The sequence below is a fragment of the Danio rerio genome, chromosome 3 (genome assembly GCF_052040795.2).
Source record: "Danio rerio strain M-AB ecotype USA chromosome 3, GRCz13ab, whole genome shotgun sequence".
Taxonomy (NCBI): Eukaryota; Metazoa; Chordata; class Actinopteri; order Cypriniformes; family Danionidae; genus Danio; species Danio rerio.
The window spans coordinates 7,654,410-7,673,342 of record NC_141023.1 but is presented as its reverse complement, the minus strand read 5'-3'; the positions used below and the strand labels follow the sequence as shown (position 1 = coordinate 7,673,342).

The window sequence follows — 18,933 nt, the reverse complement described above, 5'->3', positions numbered from 1 at the left end:
GACGACGTAAATGCGAGCAAAAAGCGTCTAGGTGTGCACGGGCGTTTAGATTCTGACGATATAACAACCTTGGATATAAATGTCACAGTTTCACAGTATCACTGTTTTTAGATTACAGCTCTAAAATATATTATTTTAAAATGTCTGGGTAAAAAACAAAACCTGCTTTCCCCGTTGAACAAAATGTATTTTTTGGCAAACATTTCAAATATTTTGGAGCAGTAAACATGTCAAGCTAATTAGTTAAAATGAATAATTGACTTCTGTTGTCTGCATTTATTTAAAAAACACTGTTTTTTTATTAGTTTTTTTTTTGTTTGTTTGTTTGTTTTTTGTTTTTATAATTTAATATGGCATGTTTTGGATATCTTTTCTGCTGGATACATTGTTGTCCTAAAAAAACAAACAAAAAATGTAAATAAAAAATCTTACTCATACCTTAGGAACAGTATAGCAGAAAATTTTGACTTTTAAAACCTTGACTTTTTCAAACCGCTGTATACCTTGAACACGGTTATCGTCCCATATCTATAATAGACAGCTCGGTGAGTGTTAGATAATTAGCACTAAGAATTTTAATTTGTCTGAGGGATTTATCAAACTAGCAAAGACCAAAAACAATGCCATTACTTCTGATGCACTTAGGTGCTTTCACACTTTTAATTGCCTGGACCGAACTGAAGTTCTGTTGTCGCCCCTTGCCACCTTCTCAGCTGGTTTGTGTTCACTCTGTCTTTTTTCCTTCTGAACCCCGATACTCTTCCATCATCAAGCTGCTTTTGCGTACAGCTGTTGCCAGGTGACGGCCATGAAAGCAAAGCACCAAAATTGAGAGATCCACACAACATGGTCATTCTGCTTTTACTGAATCTTTTGGTTTTGTTTCCAAAACCAAAATACAGAGAGCCACTTGCGACTATCCGCCGAAAAAAAAAAAAACATTACAAATGTTCAGAACACCATGCAATTTCTGCAGGAGACATTTTTTTCCAAGGAGCTCATTGTATACTTTAGAATAGAATGAACAGGCTCACAAGATCCCATCCACATCAATGGGATGGCCGTTGAGACCGTCTCATCCTTCAAGTTCTTGGGGACCCACATCTCAAAGGACCTTTCCTGGACCCTAACACCTTCAGCCTGGTCAAGAAGGCTCACCAGCGCCTATTTTTCTTAAGGCAACTTAAGAAGAACCAGCTTTCATCAGCCATCTTGGTGAACTTCTACCGCTGCACAATGGAGAGCATCCTGACCAACTGCGTCACAGTCTGGTATGGAAGCTGGGCGCAAGGCACTGGGGAAAACTGCCCAATGTATCACAGGGACCACACTGCCAGCCATAGAGGACATCCAGAAGAAACACTGTCTGCGCCGAGCACGCAGTATTCTTAAGGATTTCTCTCACCCTGCTCACAGACTGTTTTCTCTCCTGCCTACTGGCAGGCGCTTCAGGCTCCCCCAGACAAAAACTAGCAGACTGAGTATCAGCTTTTTCCCCAGAGCTGTCTCCCTTTTGAACAATCAAGCCAATGAGAAGTGAGTTTTTCTTTAGTTGAGCCTTTTTGGGCATTTTATTGTTTGTATTTTTAATTTTTTTTGTTAATATCAGTCTATTTTTGTTACTTTATATATATATATATATATATATATATATATATATATATATATATATATATATATATATATATATTTATTTTAATGGTTATATTCTTTTGTAATGCCGTGTTTGGGTTGCTTTTGTTATGTTTAATAAGATGCAGCCAACACTTTGATGGCTCAGTGTATGTAAACATACACTTTTATTGATGCTGTTTCTCGTATTCGTACTGTAGCTAGAGCTAATGAGCACCAAGTGTTTATTTACATCCTTTTAAACTGTTTGCTTGTTTCTATAATATTGTGGAGTTCTTTTTCTTTGTTTTTGTGTTAGAGCTGACTGTTGGCCTGTCTAGCTGCTTTAAGGACACTTGTTTTATTGGGGGTGAATGACGCCTTTTCAGCAGTGTGTGTGTGTGTCTTCATTTTTTTTATTATCATTTTTGCTGTTTTCGTTCTCTTGCTAATTTGGAGTCGTCCACATTGGGTGATTTGAGGTAGTGCTGTGATTTTTGTTGTGTCAATTTTTACGAATGTTGCAGTGCTATGAATAGGTTCCAATGGGGACTCTGGCTCTGACGAAAGGGGAGGGGGGGCAGCATTTGTGTCCAAGAAGTAATTTAGTTGTGGTGTCCGTTTATTGTGTTGCATAAATAAAGTTACCTCGCACTGAGTCTGAGTCCTGGCCTCTGCCTTTGCTGAAGTTTTAGGTCTCTGGTGTCTTTATACCAGGATGGCCTAGTCGGCTTTTTCTTTTCTTTTTTATTTTTGTAAAGTTGCATAATTTATATCATTCTAAATCACCATCGCCCGGCCACACCAACTTTTGTCAATTAGTGAAGTTTGTTTCTCACCACTATCATCAATGGCTTGCTTTGTTTGAGACTTGTGGAGCTGTGCATTGATGGATTTGCTCTTCAGTGTTTGGACTTTCAGCAGTGAAAATTAAACCACACTGAACTGAACCGAACTTCAACTCTGTAAACTGAACTGACACAGTTTCAATTTACTATAGTCTTCTGTGTGAAGCTGCTTTGACATAATCTACTTTGTAAAAGCTCTATAGAGATAAAGATTAAAGGTGCAGTAGGTGATCTTTCACAATGCTAACAGCTTAGCATAAATTTCTGAATCACAGTCCCTCCCCTGCAGGCACGTGCACACATAGGGCTCAACCTGTGCAGTGCACATGCCCTTTTTAGTCATGGATAGAGAGTGCTCTCCAAAATGATAGGCACAACTGATAAGAACGCGCGCGACAACACCACTCTTTAGTACACGCGCGACAACACACATCATCACACATTACATCAGCTTTGCGTGAAGCTAAAACAGTTTTAAAACAGAACATTACCTGTCTAAGAGAAATCCTTCAGACATGGTGTCATCCTTTCTCCAGCGTGCAAATGTAACTCCAATATTGATTAAGGTTTTTAAAAAGTTTTTATTCAGCATGTTTTTACCAATCACGTGCGCTCTCTCTCTCTCTCGTGAACGTTCGGCAATCAGCGGAGATGAGTACAAACGTCTGCGCAGTTGTTCAAATCTACATTTGCTGACAGACAGCTTCGCCTGCCTTTCGGAATTATGGGAGATGTCGGTCCGACTCTATTTAATTGGATGAACATTTTTTAGTTTTTTGCCTTACCCATAATATAAAAATACATATAAATACATTTAGATCATTTACTGTAATCATTATTAGACTGTGAAGAGACTTTCAACCAGCACAAAAAAAAAATGCTTCTAAATGCAATCACCTACTGCACCTTTAATTAAATCCACGCCAATGAATCTGTCATCCAGAAGGTTAGTCCTGTTGTTTAGAAACTCAGTGTCAATGTTTAATTAACCTTGTTTCATCCTCAGAGGCACAAATCAATATATCTCTGGCACAAAATTCAAATGTAAAAAACTAGGCTAACTTGCGTTCACAGAAATATTGGAGCAAAAGTAGCCCTATACACTAAATAGTCTTGTTATCATGACATGCTGTAAAAAAAGAAAATTGACATTTTGATGGCTTATGGTTACACATACGCTGGTATATTGACTTACATGTGAAGCTAGTTAACTGAAGAAAAGGTCAGTGTGAAACATGGGCTACTCATAGACTCCTGGCACATGCAATAACCTTGGATTATTACAAATACAAGCATTGTAAATTGTAGTTGTAAACTGACATGCTGACACACACACACACACACACACACACACCAAACGTTTCAGTAATGACTGACTTAAAATGATTTTTAGGTGAAAATACCAGTGATGTAATAATTTTGGCCAACAATGTACAAGAATTTAAACCTGGATGAACTTGGATTTATAAGATAATGAGTGGAGCTGTACTTGTTAATGATCTAGCCATGTACATCACATCAATCCTTAAATCTTTGATTGGAAAACTTGAATATTGTATCCCTATTTTGGCAATAGCCAGAAATAAATTCAAGTCAAATTAAAGGCAAAACTATTCAATTTTCTTTTATGCCAAAAAGCATTAGAATATTTTGTAATTGTCCTACCTTAAATATATCAAAATTTATCTTTTGATTGCACAAAACTTCATTTGGACCACTTTAAATGTAATTTTCTTAATATTTTCATAGTTTTTTAACCATCGGATACCAGATTTTGTATAGTGAATGGTGACCCTTTTATGACCCTTTTATGACCCACTTTGCCCTAGGAAAAGAAGCTGGCTAATAATTATGCACATCTTGATATAAGGATGTAGATCTACTTTGGCCACACCCTCCATCACAACACAAACACACATCACCTGATATAATTCAATTCAATAAGCATTCAAGTTTATAGAGCTTAGGGTTACATAAGATGGTCAAAATACTGAGTAATTTGGCAGGCAGTGTAAAAACCAGTTCACTATTAGGATCGAGTTGTTCTTTTTAATGCCAGGTTGTTCTTTTGAAGCCGCCATAACACATAAATATACATGGCTCTGTTCTTGTTTAACTATGTTGCAACTCTCATAAAGATCCAAATCAGTGTTTAATGAGAGTTCTGCTGAGTCTTTCGGACTCTAAACAGGACTGCAAAGCAAGCGTTTGTGATCGGTGCTAAAAAATCTCACAGATTGTGGACTTAAGAATATTATTTTAGCAAATAAGTCCAACTGTAAATTGAAACACAATTATTTTTTTTTTGTATTTGGTTCAAAGGGGAAGTATATATAAACAAATTTCTTCTGGATTAATTTTAAGCATGAAGTTCAATGTGTTTTAAATTTAAAATGTACTTTATTTAAACTGCTGTAAAAATATAATTAATTATATCTTCTAAAAAATAAACAGAACTAAGCAAGGCTAGATTATAAAGCTGTTATTGATATAAAATGATTTAGAATTGTAAAACAAACATACATAAGTTTATTGTCTGGATGGGAATTAATAAAAGTATCAATATTTGTCTAACAATGTAATTACAATGTAATTTCCTAATATTTTTTTCCTCATTTAGAATTGATCTTAATATATGTTTTATTACAATTATTTTTCTTTATTTTTGTATTGTTTTTTTTTGTTTGTTTTTTTGACAAAAGTTACCCAGTTTTCTCCTCTTCTCCCTCCTACTTCTTCCAGAGTATATAAAAGCAAGCCTGCAGCTTACATCAGACCTAAATCAGGGATTGATCTGCGCACGTTTATGATAGATCTCTTAACATGGCGCTAGTTGCAGCATTATTACCTGGACTGGGCTTCACTGTTAGTACAATATTGGCTTTCCTGCTACTGTTTTTAGTTATTTCTTACTTCTTTAGCTCTAAAGATAAGGGAAAATATCCTCCAGGACCCAAACCCCTGCCAGTGCTGGGGAACCTCCATATTCTGGACCTGAAGAACACCTACATGAGCCTCTGGAAGGTCAGAAAATGTCACTTTATCCTTTTATGTTCTTGCTTTACCAGTCAAAACATTACAGTTGACCAAGACTAGAATAGATAGATAGATAGATAGATAGATAGATAGATAGATAGATAGATAGATAGATAGATAGATAGATAGATAGATAGATAGATAGATAGATAGATAGATAATATCAAGTTATTCTCAACACATTTATACTGTACAGTATACTCTTTATTAAAAGCTCTTATTGCTTAATGCTATACATGCCAAGTAGTCATTTGCCAACAATGTATGGTGTTTATGACAGGTTTAGATTCACTAGATCTTACCCTCACTGGAGTAAAAGTATCTTTTGGTAATGTGTGACTGAGATGGGCATCATGCCAGTGGACAAATGCATCATCTTATGTGATAAGCTAGAGGATGTGTGAAAGGTAGCTAATTTTATATTTCGGTTGCAATTTACAATATATAGATCAATATAAGGGTGGGCGGATGGACAGATAGAGAGATTGATTGATGAACCTATAGATAGATAGATAGATAGATAGATAGATAGATAGATAGATAGATAGATAGATAGATAGATAGATAGATAGATAGATAGATATCAATATGAAGTTACATCAAGCTATTCTCAAAATGTACAGTATAATCTACAGTTGAAGTCAGAATTATTCGCCCCGTTTATTTTTTCCCCTAATTTCTGTATTACGGACCGCAGATTTTTTCAACACATTTCTAAACATAATAGTTTTAATAATGCATTTCTAATAACTGATTTATTTTATCTTTGCCATGATGACAGTTAATAATTTTTGACTATTTTTCAAGACACTTCTATACAGCGTAAAGTGACATTTAAAGGCTTAACTAGGTTAATTAGGTTAACTAGGCAGGTTAGAGTAATTAGGTAAGTTATTGTATAATGATGGTTTGTTCTGTAGACTATCAGAACATAAATTAGCCCAGAGAGGCTAATAATTTTGTCCTTAAATGGTGTTAAAAAAAGTTAAAAACTGCTTTTATTCTAGTTGAAATAAAACAAATAAAATGTATTTGTGAGACTGAGAGGGGCATCATGCCTTGTGTCTAAAGCCAGAGGATGTATATAAAGAGACAATAGGGCATGTGATCCGACATCAGCTGAGGTCAATTCATATGAGCTCATGCAATTTTAGTATGAAACCTGATTTTTAGGAGGTGTGGCCTTAAACTCCACACCTAACCCTCATTGGGCGGATTTGCACAGTTTGTTTGTGGAAATGGCGAATGAAAGAAGTGGTGTGGGTCCAAATGCAGTCAATTTCAACCCGGGCTCATTGTGGAAACGTAGTCCCGCGGACGTTTCTGGAGACCGCGGAATACATCCCGGCGGGTACGTACGGCTGCAGTTTTTGTTTTTGCGAATCCGCGAGAGGCCGCCGTTGTGCGCTTTTTCTCATCTCGAACGTCTCTCGCGAGCGTGGTTCGCTCCCGCGATGTTCTCACGTCAACCCTCCAGAGGCCGCTGTCCGACTGACCGGATGATTGACTGCGCGATCGGCCAATCGGCTGACCGCCCTCCTCTTTCCCTCAACCCAACCAATTTTACCGATCAACCCGCCCGCCCGCTCGCTTCCTGAACGGTTTACAAATGGCGTCCAAAAAAATAAAAGCCCTGATTTTTTTTTTTATTCCACCGCATTTTCGGATTTCGCCGCGTTCTCGCCCTGTCATGAAACTCGTTCACTTAATTTTTGAGATTCTGTTTTTGTCTTACCTGATTGCTGGAACTGCTCTCCCCCGGACTCGAAACTGATCGCCGTGGTCGACTCCTCCTCTCCGCGTCTCTCGAGCCTGCCGACGTTACACAGTGAGCTGAGTGGACAAACGAATTGCAGCGGGAAAGCCCTCCACAAGGAGGTAAGCGGTCAGCCGGCGAGCGCGAAAGGGGAACAGCGTCACACCGCCCCGCAGCGTTCGCTTGGAAAAAAAATAAATGCAGCAGTACGTACCTCTCGGGATGTATTCCGCTGTCTCCAGAAACGTCCGCGGGACTACGTTTTCAGAATGAGCTTGGGTTGGTCAATTTAGTTTATTACAAAATCATTGCAAATAAAAACAAGCTAACATAAAACCAAAACAACGTGCTAAAAGCCATCTCTGAGGTAACACAAAACAACTACTGATTGGGTGGCAACTGAGGTGAGGATCCAAATGCAGATTTATTTGGGAACAGTTTGCGAATGTTCGTTGGAACGATGGATTTGGGAAGCACCAAATCAATGAGCGATGTTTGTAACCACAGCACTTGTGACCTTACTTGGCTAACAATGGTGTTTGGAAGTGCACCTCTGGTGGACTGATTTTCCTGTGCTGAAAAAGAACCAGTAACTCATGGTTTGTGTACATTGACAGCTTGTATCAATATTCGTTATGGAAGTGAGGGCATAATGTTTTTGTTTCGTAAATTTCATGCGATTGCTTCAGAATTAACAGAATTCATGAAATCATGTCATATATCGCTGCGTCAGAATAATTTTCACATCAACTTCCTCATGACACCTGCGCTGACATACCTTAAGGTGACGGTTGTGGCATATGAAACAAATAACTAAACAGAAAAACACACACATGACAGGGACTCGTACAGCACTAAACAAATCCAAAAGAGATCATACAAATGAATATGAATTAGCTACTTGACACAGCCATATCACCCTGCCACCCAAGACCGGTTACTCACTGAAGCTAAGAAGGCTGAGCCTGGTCAGTTCCTGGATGGGAGACCTCATGAGAAAACAAGCTTGATGTTGGAATTGGTGTTAAGGAGAGGGGGGCACTCAACCTGCGGTCTGTGTGGGTCCTTATGCCCCATTAAAATGAAAGGGACACTATATTGTCAGTGAGCACCATCGTTTGGATGAGATGTTAAACCAAGGTCCTGACTCCAGTGGTCATTAAAAATCCCATGGCACTTCTCGTAAAGAGTAGGGGTGTAACCCCAGAGTCCTGGCCAAATTCCCTCAATCAGCCATTGTCTTGACATTGTTTTGGTACCATCATGTCTTTGAATGCTGACCTGAATGAAGCAGATTCTCGTTCTCATGCAAGATGAACACTTATGTTGCCAACGATCAGATTGTCTAGTTTAATGAAAACTACGATCCTCACTAAAAATTTGTGATTTTAGACAATTTCTAGGGGACGCAATGTTGAAGTTGGAAAATACAGAAATCGGTATTTATGCCGGACAAATTACATTCCTTTACAATTCACGGCTTTCATCTTTTCCATCTTACAGCTGTCAAAACAGTACGGGCCAGTTTACACAGTGCATATGGGCCCTAGAACAGTGGTAGTCCTGTCAGGATACAAGGTGGTCAAGGAGGCACTGGTGAACCTTTCAGAGGAGTTTGGAGAAAGAGATATCTCGCCCATATTCCAGGATTTCAATGAGGGTTATGGTAAGAGGACTTTCTCATCTTCATCCACATTTTTATTATAGTTAGAAACAAGAAGTCCACTATTAATCGTTCCCCTGCAGGGATTGTTTTTTCCAATGGTGAGAACTGGAAGGAAATGCGACGCTTTGCTCTGTCAAACCTACGAGATTTTGGAATGGGCAAAAAGAGAAGTGAAGAACTGATCACTGAAGAGATCAAATATTTAAAGGAGGAAATTGAGAGGTTTGGAGGTAAGACTGTAAAACTTCAGGACAAGATAATGATGTGACTTTAAATTATTTAAGTATAAAAGGGAAACTTCTGTAAATAATCACTCACCCTCATGTTGTTACCAACTCGGAATACCTTTGTTCGTCTCCAGAACACAAATATAGATGTTTTAGAGCTTTTAAATCTGAGAGCTCACTCAAAGAGACACTCAAGAGAGACACTCAAAGCCCAAATTGCTAAAAAGATTTTGAGGTTTTGGAGATTTGAAAGACTCGGGACATCTGGATTGCTCTGGACGTTTGGATGACTCTAGAGGCTGTGGAGATTTGGATGACTCTGCAGTGCATGGGCTCTAGCATGGTCTCAGTATAATGGGGCTGTTGGCTGGCTGGACTCTCGGTCAGGGGTGGGGCTCGAAAACTTTGCCAAATCAGTCCAGTTCACTTGTACTGTTTTGAAAATATTTTTAGTTTCTTACTGTGCTTTGAACGTTTTAGGGGCCTCATGTATCAACGCTGCGTCCAATGATGAAATGAACGTGAGAATGTGCGTTAGTCCACGCCAACTTCATCACTGGCATACGTGCATTTCTTGTGTGTTCTATTGTTCTATTGGTGACTTCTAGAGCCAATTGTGTTAAATGTGTTAATGTCTATCAGGTATATAAGGTTTCCATATCATACAGTTGACCAGCCAAACATTAAAGCGCAACTGTGCAGATTGCCGGTTTTCCCAATGTAATCGGAGCGATCAACTGCATGCACACTGCTATAAAGGCGCCATCTGAAGACGAATTTGCATACGTGAATCAGAAACATTTCCATTCATTAAATGTGCAAATAATATGTGATGCTCAAATGCGCTTAACATAATACACACACTTATTAATGATTCCTACTTGTGCTCCTGGTGATGAAGAGTAGACAAAATCTGATATATAGTGGGGGGAAAAAAGAAGAATGAGTTAATCAGATGCTGGATTCGAACCGGGTTCATGAATGACAGTGTCAAAACATATTGCCATGAGTGTTACGAACTAGGCCACTCACACTGCTGATGTCCACCAGTTTTTCTCCGGTCTACCTCTGATAGGAACACCTCCAATTCACATTCAGTTCAAAGTTTCTCTTCTTGCTTGCTTTTGCCATTGCTTTTTCCTTTGGTATTGCCAAAGTAGAGTCACTGGCATATTCATATGGGGGAGGAGGCAGGGAGGGGTTTTGCGCTCGTGCACGTGCGCTTAGTTTCATGCAATTCAGATGTACAAAGAGAATATGCATGGGATTCGGCGTACACAGTGTTTCATACATCTGAATTTTTTACTGCGTATGCACATTTACAGCTTTGTGCATACGCAATGTATCAAATCAACGCAAGTCTTCGTACATGAGGCCCCTGGAGCCTTGCTGTCTATGGAGGATCTGAGAGCTTTTGTATTTAATAAAAAATATATTTTGTATTCCGAAGATGAATGAAAGTCTGGAACAACATGAGGTTGAGTAATTATTGACAGATTTTCCTTTTTTTGAGGGAACTATTCTTTAAACATCTTGCTTATCCTTTTCCAGGAAAACCATTTGAAACAAAATTGCCCCTAGCTATGGCCATTTCAAACGTCATCGCTTTGATTGTCTATAGCATCAGATTTGAGTACAACAGCCCTAAGTTTCACCGTGCGATTGTACGAGCAAATGAAAATGCAAAGTTGGTTGGATCACCTTCAGTTCAGGTATACAAACACTCCACCGATAATGAATACATGGATTGTTATTTTTAATTAGGTATGTTATTTTGAGATAATAACCGCAGGATGACAAAGGTTCATGTGGGTATTTTCAATCATTTTGACTGTCAGTGACATCCCAGTCAGTCAGTACATTCACTGTCAGTACATTCACAGCTATAGTATGCTTGTCTGCACTGCTGCTGTTTTAGACAGTTTGGCACCATTTTGTGACTGAATGATATATAGGTTAGTGTACACCCCATAGGGCTCCATAGGGTCAAATATATATATATATATATATATATATATATATATATATATATATATATATATATATATATATATATATATATATATATATATATGGCCGGGCCTCTGGACAATGTAAACATTTATTGTTCTCTGATGAGTCCACCTTTACTGTCTTATCCACATCCGGGAGAGTTACGGTGTGGAAAAGCCCCAAAGAAGAGTACCAGTCAGACTGTTGCATGCCCAGTGTGAAGCATGGAAGTGGATCAGTGATGGTTTGGGCTGCAACATTATGGAATTCCCTATGCCCAATACTTGTGCTGGATGGGCACTTCATTTCCTAGGACTACTGAACTTTTCTGGAGATCCATGTTCACCCAATGATTCAAATAATGTATCCTGAAGGGGGTGCCATGCATTCAGATGATAATACATCGATACACACATCAAGATTGGTGACAGAGTGATTTGATGAACATTAAAGTGAAGTTGAACATCTATCATGGCCTGCACAGTCACCTGATCTAAATATTACTGAGCGACTTTGGGGTGTTTTGGAGGAGCAAGTCAGGAAATGTTTTCCTTCACCAGCATCACGTAGTAACCTGGCCACTATTCTGCAAAAATAATGGCTCAACTTCCCCTTGGCCATTGTGCAGAACGTGTATGTCATTCCCAACATGAACCCATGCTGTATTGGCTGCAAAATGACATCTACACCATACTAATAAAATATTGAGGTGCAACCCCTAATTTTTTTATTTTTTCTGTTTTGCATTTTCCACATTTTTCCAAATATTGTCTCATTTGGGTTTTAGGATTACAAAAATCTTTAAGGATTTTCAAAGTGTGTCTAAAATATTTTATATTGTGGCTGAAATAGCACAGTGTGAGCAGCAGAATAAATGCGATTTATTGCTATTTCTCAGAGTTTTTATGCTTGTTTGTAGCTCTACAACATGTTTCCTTGGCTTCGTCTGTTTGTGGCAAATCAAAAGCGTGTTGTGGACAATGTCCAAGAATCCTTTAAACAAATTGGGGAAATAGTGAATGGTTTGAAGAAGACTCTGAACCCGCAATCCCCCAGAGGAATCGTTGACAAATTCCTCATTCAGCAGCAGAAGGACAAGGTACTGTTTAATGTTTAAAATATGCTTGCTTTATTATTTTTTTATTTGTTACTTTATTTATTGCATTTTGATGTTCTCACTTGTTTGGATTTCACCCTGCAGGAATCTGGCAAAACAGACTCATTGTACAATTCAAATAATTTCCTTACTACAATTAACAACCTGTTTGGTGCTGGTATTGACACAACAGTCACAACGCTACGTTGGGGTCTTCTGCTAATTGCCAAATACCCTGAAATACAAGGTACTAGTAAAACATTAACAAAAACAAAAAAGTATATATATTGTGGCAAGAGAAAGGGAAAACACAGACAAAGAACAAAGATGGTATAATAAATACTGTAATCATTATCGCTGATCATTCACTGGACAATGGGTGTGGAGAGGTTTGCATGAGAGATTTGGGGAAACAGTTCACTGGCATTTTCTTTCTACTCCTGTGCTTATAATTTCTCCTTGGAATTGGATTCAGCTGATGGTGACTGGAGTTGATTGTGCTGAATCTAAGTTTGTGTACAGGGTTATGCTGCATTAAAAGGCCCACCAAATTCCCAGATGAAGGTCCTTCCTAGCAGGTAGTATATCAGCTACAGGACCTGCCCAGTTCATGGAAAGGGCCTCCCTCTCCAAGGCTGTAGTTTCACTGAGGCGAGCTTCCGGGTCAAGTAAACTATAGGTGCGTTCGACTTCATGCAGCGCTGCGCAGATCGATCGAAATCTGTTTTAAAGCGGTGCATGCTGGTTAGAAATCTTGTCCGGATTGATGCTGCGCCGACGCCACGTGACTGTCACATGTGGCATCAAAGTACCCCGACAGCGCTCCGAGATCAGACGGCAAACTCAGACCGTGCAGCTCCTGAAGAGCGACTGCAGGAGCTCTGATGACACACCGGTATTACACGATTGGCCGAGTTCACCACATGACAACAAACACGTGTATTTCGGGTTTATAATTGGACAAATTCCAATTCAAAAGTTTCAAAACAAACAATTCACTTTTCACACCCTCTCTATCCTGTACACATCTTGCTTAAAAGACTACCAATATTTTACTGCAGTAATCATCTTTTGTTAAATAATCTGGTTATAAAGGTTAGCTTGTTTGCACAGGTTTATTTTTAACTTTTTATACAGACTATTTACTGCATTCATCTCCATGAACGATTTAAATGGTATATTTTAGTGTATATTTTAGTGAATAATCTAAATATGAACTCAAATAAGTCTTAAAGACTTGAAATAAAATAATCATCATCATTGATCCTGCCACCCTAAAGCTCTCTTAACAAATTAAGTTAAAGAACTCTTTTATTAAATAATTATAAAATGGTTTTATGATTATAATATAAATATATTTTTTTATTTCCTGTCTAGCAGTTTAAAGGCTACCTACTCTTTCTGGGAAACTTCTAGCTCACTTATTTGACCTTTTGTTCTTTTCAACACAATCTTTTTGGATTAAAATGCTTTTTTGAAAATTCATTCATTATCCAAAATAATCTCATTTATTAAGACCTAATCAAAACACATTGTTTTGCTTTTTACATCTGAAATTTTTATATCTTTAAATGTACATATATGTAAACCCTTATTTAGCATATTTAAACAAGAAGTATTAGCCTAAAGATTGATGTTTAACTCCTAGAATTTATGCTTATTTGCTTTGTATTTAATAGACCTGTTCGTTTTTGTTTATATTACCTCTCATTTCTTCTTATTTCTCTCATGCATTTGTTATATATTTTATTCATAATTGTCCCTTATTGTTTAAAAAGGAACTACAGTTTGTAGAGACTGTATTCTGTTTTATTTGTAAATGTTTTGTTGTTATAAATAAAAATAACAAAAAAATATGATGACGACATGTAATAGGTCATCATGACTGCAGCAACTTTGAGTCCCGAAGTGTCCAGCTGTCCGTCTTGACGTCTCCGTTTTCAACTCCGCCCCCGCCTGCGCTCGGCTAATCTCGTTGATCACCGGCTGCAGCTGAGCTTCATGTCGAACGCACCTTATGCCTTGCTCTTCCCCATCATGGACCTATGATAGCACAGCATCCAGGGAGTCTGAAGCATCTGTCTGGTGGATAAAAAGGCAGCCAAATCTAGTGCATGCAGCACCAAGGAGGATGCTAGCTTAAGAGCCATTTTAAGCACCTGGAATGCTTTCTCTCCTGCAGAGCCCCAAGAAACATTCTCAGGTTGCTTTGTCAGGTCTGTCAATGGTGCTGGTTAACAATGAAAAGTTGGGAATAAAACATTAAAAGTAACCAGCGAACCCCCCAAAAACGCAACTGGGTCTCGCTGAACTTTCTAGAGGGCATCAACTTTAGTCTGCTGGTTCTGATTGATTCCCTGGCCAAAGTCGTAGCCCATGGGCTTTGCCTCTGCAAAAACCAGACGACAATTTTTGGGGTTACCTGTGAGCCCAGCGCTCCATAACTAAAACAGCACCCACCATGGATGAGTAAAGTGGTCCTCACGAGACCTCAAGTTGGACCAAAACATTGTCCATTTAAGCAGCAACATAGGACTGATGGGGTAAGAGGAGGATATCCATTAACCTCTGGAGCATTGCTGGGGGTCTTTGGAGCCTGAATGGAAGACCTGATCGTGCCAGTGCCCACCAGGGTTGGAAGAGCTGGTCTTCTCCTTTGAGCCAGGCAACTTACCAAGTATCCTTTGGTTAAGTAATGAAACAATGCCTTCAATGCCCCTTCCTCCCGAGGCATGGGGTACCTGTCAAAGATGGATGTTTTGTCCTATGTGATGAAAACGTTATCATGATCCTAGGTAATCCTACGTGAAGATTAGCTGACTTCCAGCTTTAGCATCTTTTGGACTTCCTCTTTAGTATCCAACCAGTGAGCTTTTGGTACTTCATAAAGCGACTGCCTTACAATGACTCCAGTGGGGTATGGTCACTTCATCCTTTATACTCTATATATTTTATGGCGAGCATTCCAATCTAGTCTAGCATGGACACGTGACATCACCTGCAGCACGATCAGCACAGATCACCACCAGCTGAATTAGATTCCCAGGAGGGAATATACTAGGAGGAGAAGACAGCAATGAGATATTTCTCTGAATCTTTTAAGACTTCTCTCTCTCTCAATACCCAATATCCAGTTGATGATTGGCGCTCACACTTCCGGACCTTCCCTGAGCATTTTTACTCTCTTGGCCTGAAGATGCCAATATATGTATATTGAACTAAGAATCCTTGAGCCAAGTCAAAACCAGTTCTATAAGAATGCAAACAATATTTAAGTGTATAATAGAATAAATAATTTAATAAAGGGGTCCTCTTGAATTTAAGCCAAGGTTCATGATGAGATTGACTCAGTGATCGGTGAACGTCAGCCGGTGCCGGACGACAGGAAAAACTTACCATATACAGACGCTGTCATCCATGAAATCCAGAGATTTGCAGACATATTGCCCATCGGTTTACTCCGTCAGACCAGCTGTGATGTTCATCTGAATGGATACCTCATTAAAAAGGTCTGCCTCAAAAAATAACAATGGTAAGGATTATGCATTTATACCATTAAAATTGATCAGTCTTGATGTTTTGTACAGGGCACCAGCGTGTTCCCACTAATAGCATCTGTGCTGAGGGATGAAAATGAGTGGGAAACACCTGACAGCTTTAACCCGAAACACTTCCTAAATAAACAGGGCCAGTTTGTGAAAAAGGACGCCTTCATGCCCTTTGGTGCAGGTAGAGTTTGAATTAACTGTACACTCTATATTATCAACATATACAGTTAAAGACAAAAGTTTACATACACCTTGCAGAATCCCAAAAATGTTATTTATTTGACCAAAATGAGTGGTCATGCAAAATGCATATTCATTTTTTATTTCAAGAGATCACACTTAGCTGATTATTTATCCTAGGCTTGTTTGGCATGCTATCCCGGAAAAAAGCCATGTGCTCAAGGGATCCTCGAGCCCAGGGCTCCCTCCCATTAGCAGAGCGAGTTGGGAACTTGAGCTAAGGTAGATCAAAAACTCCCCGGCTGAAGTGGCTAAGGTAAACTACTTTGAGAAGGAAGGAAGCTAGACCGAATGCCTGTTTTGCTTAGTCTGTTACATATGATGGATACCTTTGGATGGTGGGAGGAAACCAGAGAACCCGAGGAAACCCAAGCGGACACGGGGAGAACATACAAACTGCATGGAAACACCCACCTGCCTGGTGAGGACCAGGGTTGGCAGTGTTCTTGCTGTGTTCTTGCTCTTAGCACCTAACAGTGGTAACCACTGGGCTGCCGTGCCACCCAATCTATGAGATAAAAGGAGGAAAAGGTGGAGGAAGGGGGATTTCTTCCAGACTAAGATAAAATGTGGATTGAAGACTGCGGTTATTTATAGTACTTCATAAATCTTATGTTTTGGGGATCATGATTAGCTGATGCAAGACCGGCTGCGGTAAATCATAAGCATGTGATCTTCTCGAAATTAGTTTATAAATAAACTTTACTTAGTACAAGCCAGAATGAGATATTACACATAAAGACAGTTACATCTGTGACCCTGGACTACAAAACCTCAGATCTTTTATATTTGTATATTTGTTGGAAAAACCAACAATACGCTGTATCATCAGACACTAATTTCCACTTATGCTAAAAATAATTTGAATATTAAGTAAAGATTAAATTGAATATTTGATTAGTAATGCTCATTACTAAACGTCCGTGCACACCGGGACGCTTTTTGCTCACGTTTTCCATCAAGGTTTAATGCCTCGTGACTAAATAAAGGGCACCAATGTGATCGAGCACGCCAACGCGCAAAATGCCAGGCGTAAAAGCATCAAACGCCTCATGCTCTGTTTTTTTGTTTTGACGCGCCACATCGAAACCTTCTCCACCAATCTGATTGCCACTTTCGATCACATGCACGGAGCTGCTGAAGTTCCAGTAAACAGCAGTTGGAGGCACTCAAGCGCAAACCTGTCAATGCGAGCGCATATTAAAGAAGATGCCCCGAGGCGTTATGAACGTAGAGCTGCTTATTGCTCTGCTGAAAAATAATCATTTCTTCATCGCTGGAGCTGCTTCTTGAACCATCTATGCTTGTCCGAATCACCAGTAACTTTAACAACAAGCGTGTCAACTTTATGTCCTCTTCTTCTGTGTTTAAAGCGGGTGTCAGAAGCTTAAAGTTGTGTAGCACCATCTAACATCAAGGAATGATTTTGCGTTCTCTTCTGCTCAATGGCAGTGAAAATCGATCATGTTTGAATACAGAAAAACATCTCGAAAAACGCTGACGATAAACGCAAATGAAAAGCGTCCCAGTGTGTACAAGGACAACTTTAGTCGCCATATTTTGTGAAGTTTTTAAACTAATTTCGAGAGGAGCACGTGATATAATTGACTGCAGCTGGCCACCTATCTACACTCATTAGTTAGCCAATCAGATCTATCCTAACTCACTATAAGTAGCCTAGCTAGATATTACTCCCTTATCTTCGTTTTCCGAAGAAACCCCCATCCACCCCTTTCTCCTCCTCTTCTCCTTTACAAAAAAGGGGAGCTCTCGAGAACCACCTGATCTCGTACTCCCCTCACATGCTCTATGGACCTGGCGGGAGCCCTGGGCTCAACTATCTCCGAGCTCAGGGTTCTCTCCCGGGACAGTATGCCAAACCTGCTTACAGTTGTTAAGCAATATCTAAGTGTGAACTCGTGAAGTTATTTTTTGTGTGAATACATTTTTGAATTTTGAATAGATTAAAAATTAACATATTTTATCTTCCATAAAACATGTAAGTATCTTTATTTAGTTTCTAAATGATACTTTGTAAATTACGGGGGTTGGGGGAGACAAAAAAACAAAAAAACAAACATCATCTGTTCAAAAGTTTTCACCCCCCAGCTTTTAATGCATCAGTTTTACTTCTACAGCATCAATGAGTGTTTAACCCTTCTGTAACCGTTGCATTGAAGTTTCTCAGTTGTTTTGGTTTAACTGATTAAGAAAACCAAGAGACTCATGAATACCTTTTATTAAAAATAAAATATAAAACCTGCTCAGCTCTGTATCATTCAGGGAACCTATATTATAATGATTTTTCTCTTGTGGATTATATGAATAGCATGTATTTAGTATGATCACTCTTTTTAATATTTAACAATTCACAAATTCTGTAAGGTATTCATGAACTTTTGACTGTATTAAATTTTTACTGTAAAACAGTTTTCTTCTGTGTATGGTTTCCTCAGGCCGCAGGCTTTGTATTGGAGAGAGTTTGGCCAGGATGGAGCTGTTTCTGTTCTTCACATCTCTCCTTCAGCATTTCTGCTTCACTCCTCCTCCTGGAGTGTCTGAAGATGAGCTGGATCTCACACCAGTCGTGGGCTTCACACTCAGCCCCATGCCCCATAAACTGTGTGCAGTGAAACGATTTTAACATTGACATGTTGTTGGTTTTATGTTTGCTTTTACATATTTGCTTGTATATTGCATTTAATAGCTTCTGTTAGATCAATTTGATTTCTGATTCCCCTGATTTCCTCATCGAGGATATATGTATGGATATTCTGGTCTGCTCACTTTCCCAAGGAACTCTCAAAAATGGATAACATGGAATAAAACAATAAACAACCTAACATTCTTGGTCCTCCAGGAACGTCCTTTCTTGTTGAGAATCACTTTAATTGTCTCAGTGTGATTTGGTAT

The 18,933-nt window shown here is 39.0% G+C and overlaps 2 protein-coding genes and 1 long non-coding RNA gene across 7 annotated transcripts in view; 2 read left to right on the top strand and 1 right to left on the bottom strand.

Moving 5' to 3' along the window:
• The window catches only part of rbfox3b (RNA binding fox-1 homolog 3b), a 997,536-nt gene that overhangs the window by 616,578 nt on the left and 362,025 nt on the right, over positions 1–18,933 (top strand). The gene's annotated exons all lie outside the window — the stretch shown is intronic.
• On the top strand, positions 3,026–18,863 carry cyp2k22 (cytochrome P450, family 2, subfamily K, polypeptide 22). 5 transcript variants are annotated; one of them, XM_087243629.1, is made up of 10 exons: positions 3,026–3,414; positions 5,170–5,483; positions 8,755–8,917; positions 8,998–9,147; positions 10,696–10,856; positions 12,056–12,235; positions 12,338–12,479; positions 15,557–15,741; positions 15,820–15,961; positions 18,477–18,863. In XM_087243629.1, the coding sequence occupies exons 2-10, from the start codon at positions 5,283–5,285 to the stop codon at positions 18,662–18,664; spliced, it is 1,512 nt and encodes a 503-aa protein (XP_087099755.1). In that variant the 5' UTR covers positions 3,026–3,414; positions 5,170–5,282; the 3' UTR covers positions 18,665–18,863. The 5 variants fall into 5 exon arrangements, 3 of the variants coding, with proteins under 3 accessions (XP_087099755.1, XP_087099754.1, XP_087099756.1); XM_087243628.1 differs by lacking the exon at positions 3,026–3,414 and adding an exon at positions 4,604–4,676; XR_015480201.1 differs by lacking the exon at positions 3,026–3,414 and having other exon boundaries at positions 4,607–5,483; positions 15,820–16,174; positions 17,846–18,863.
• Positions 5,258–10,075, bottom strand: LOC147845498 (uncharacterized). Its single transcript, XR_015480359.1, has 2 exons — positions 7,509–10,075; positions 5,258–6,786 (listed from the first exon to the last, which is right to left on the bottom strand). It is a non-coding gene; the product is annotated as an uncharacterized LOC147845498 (long non-coding RNA).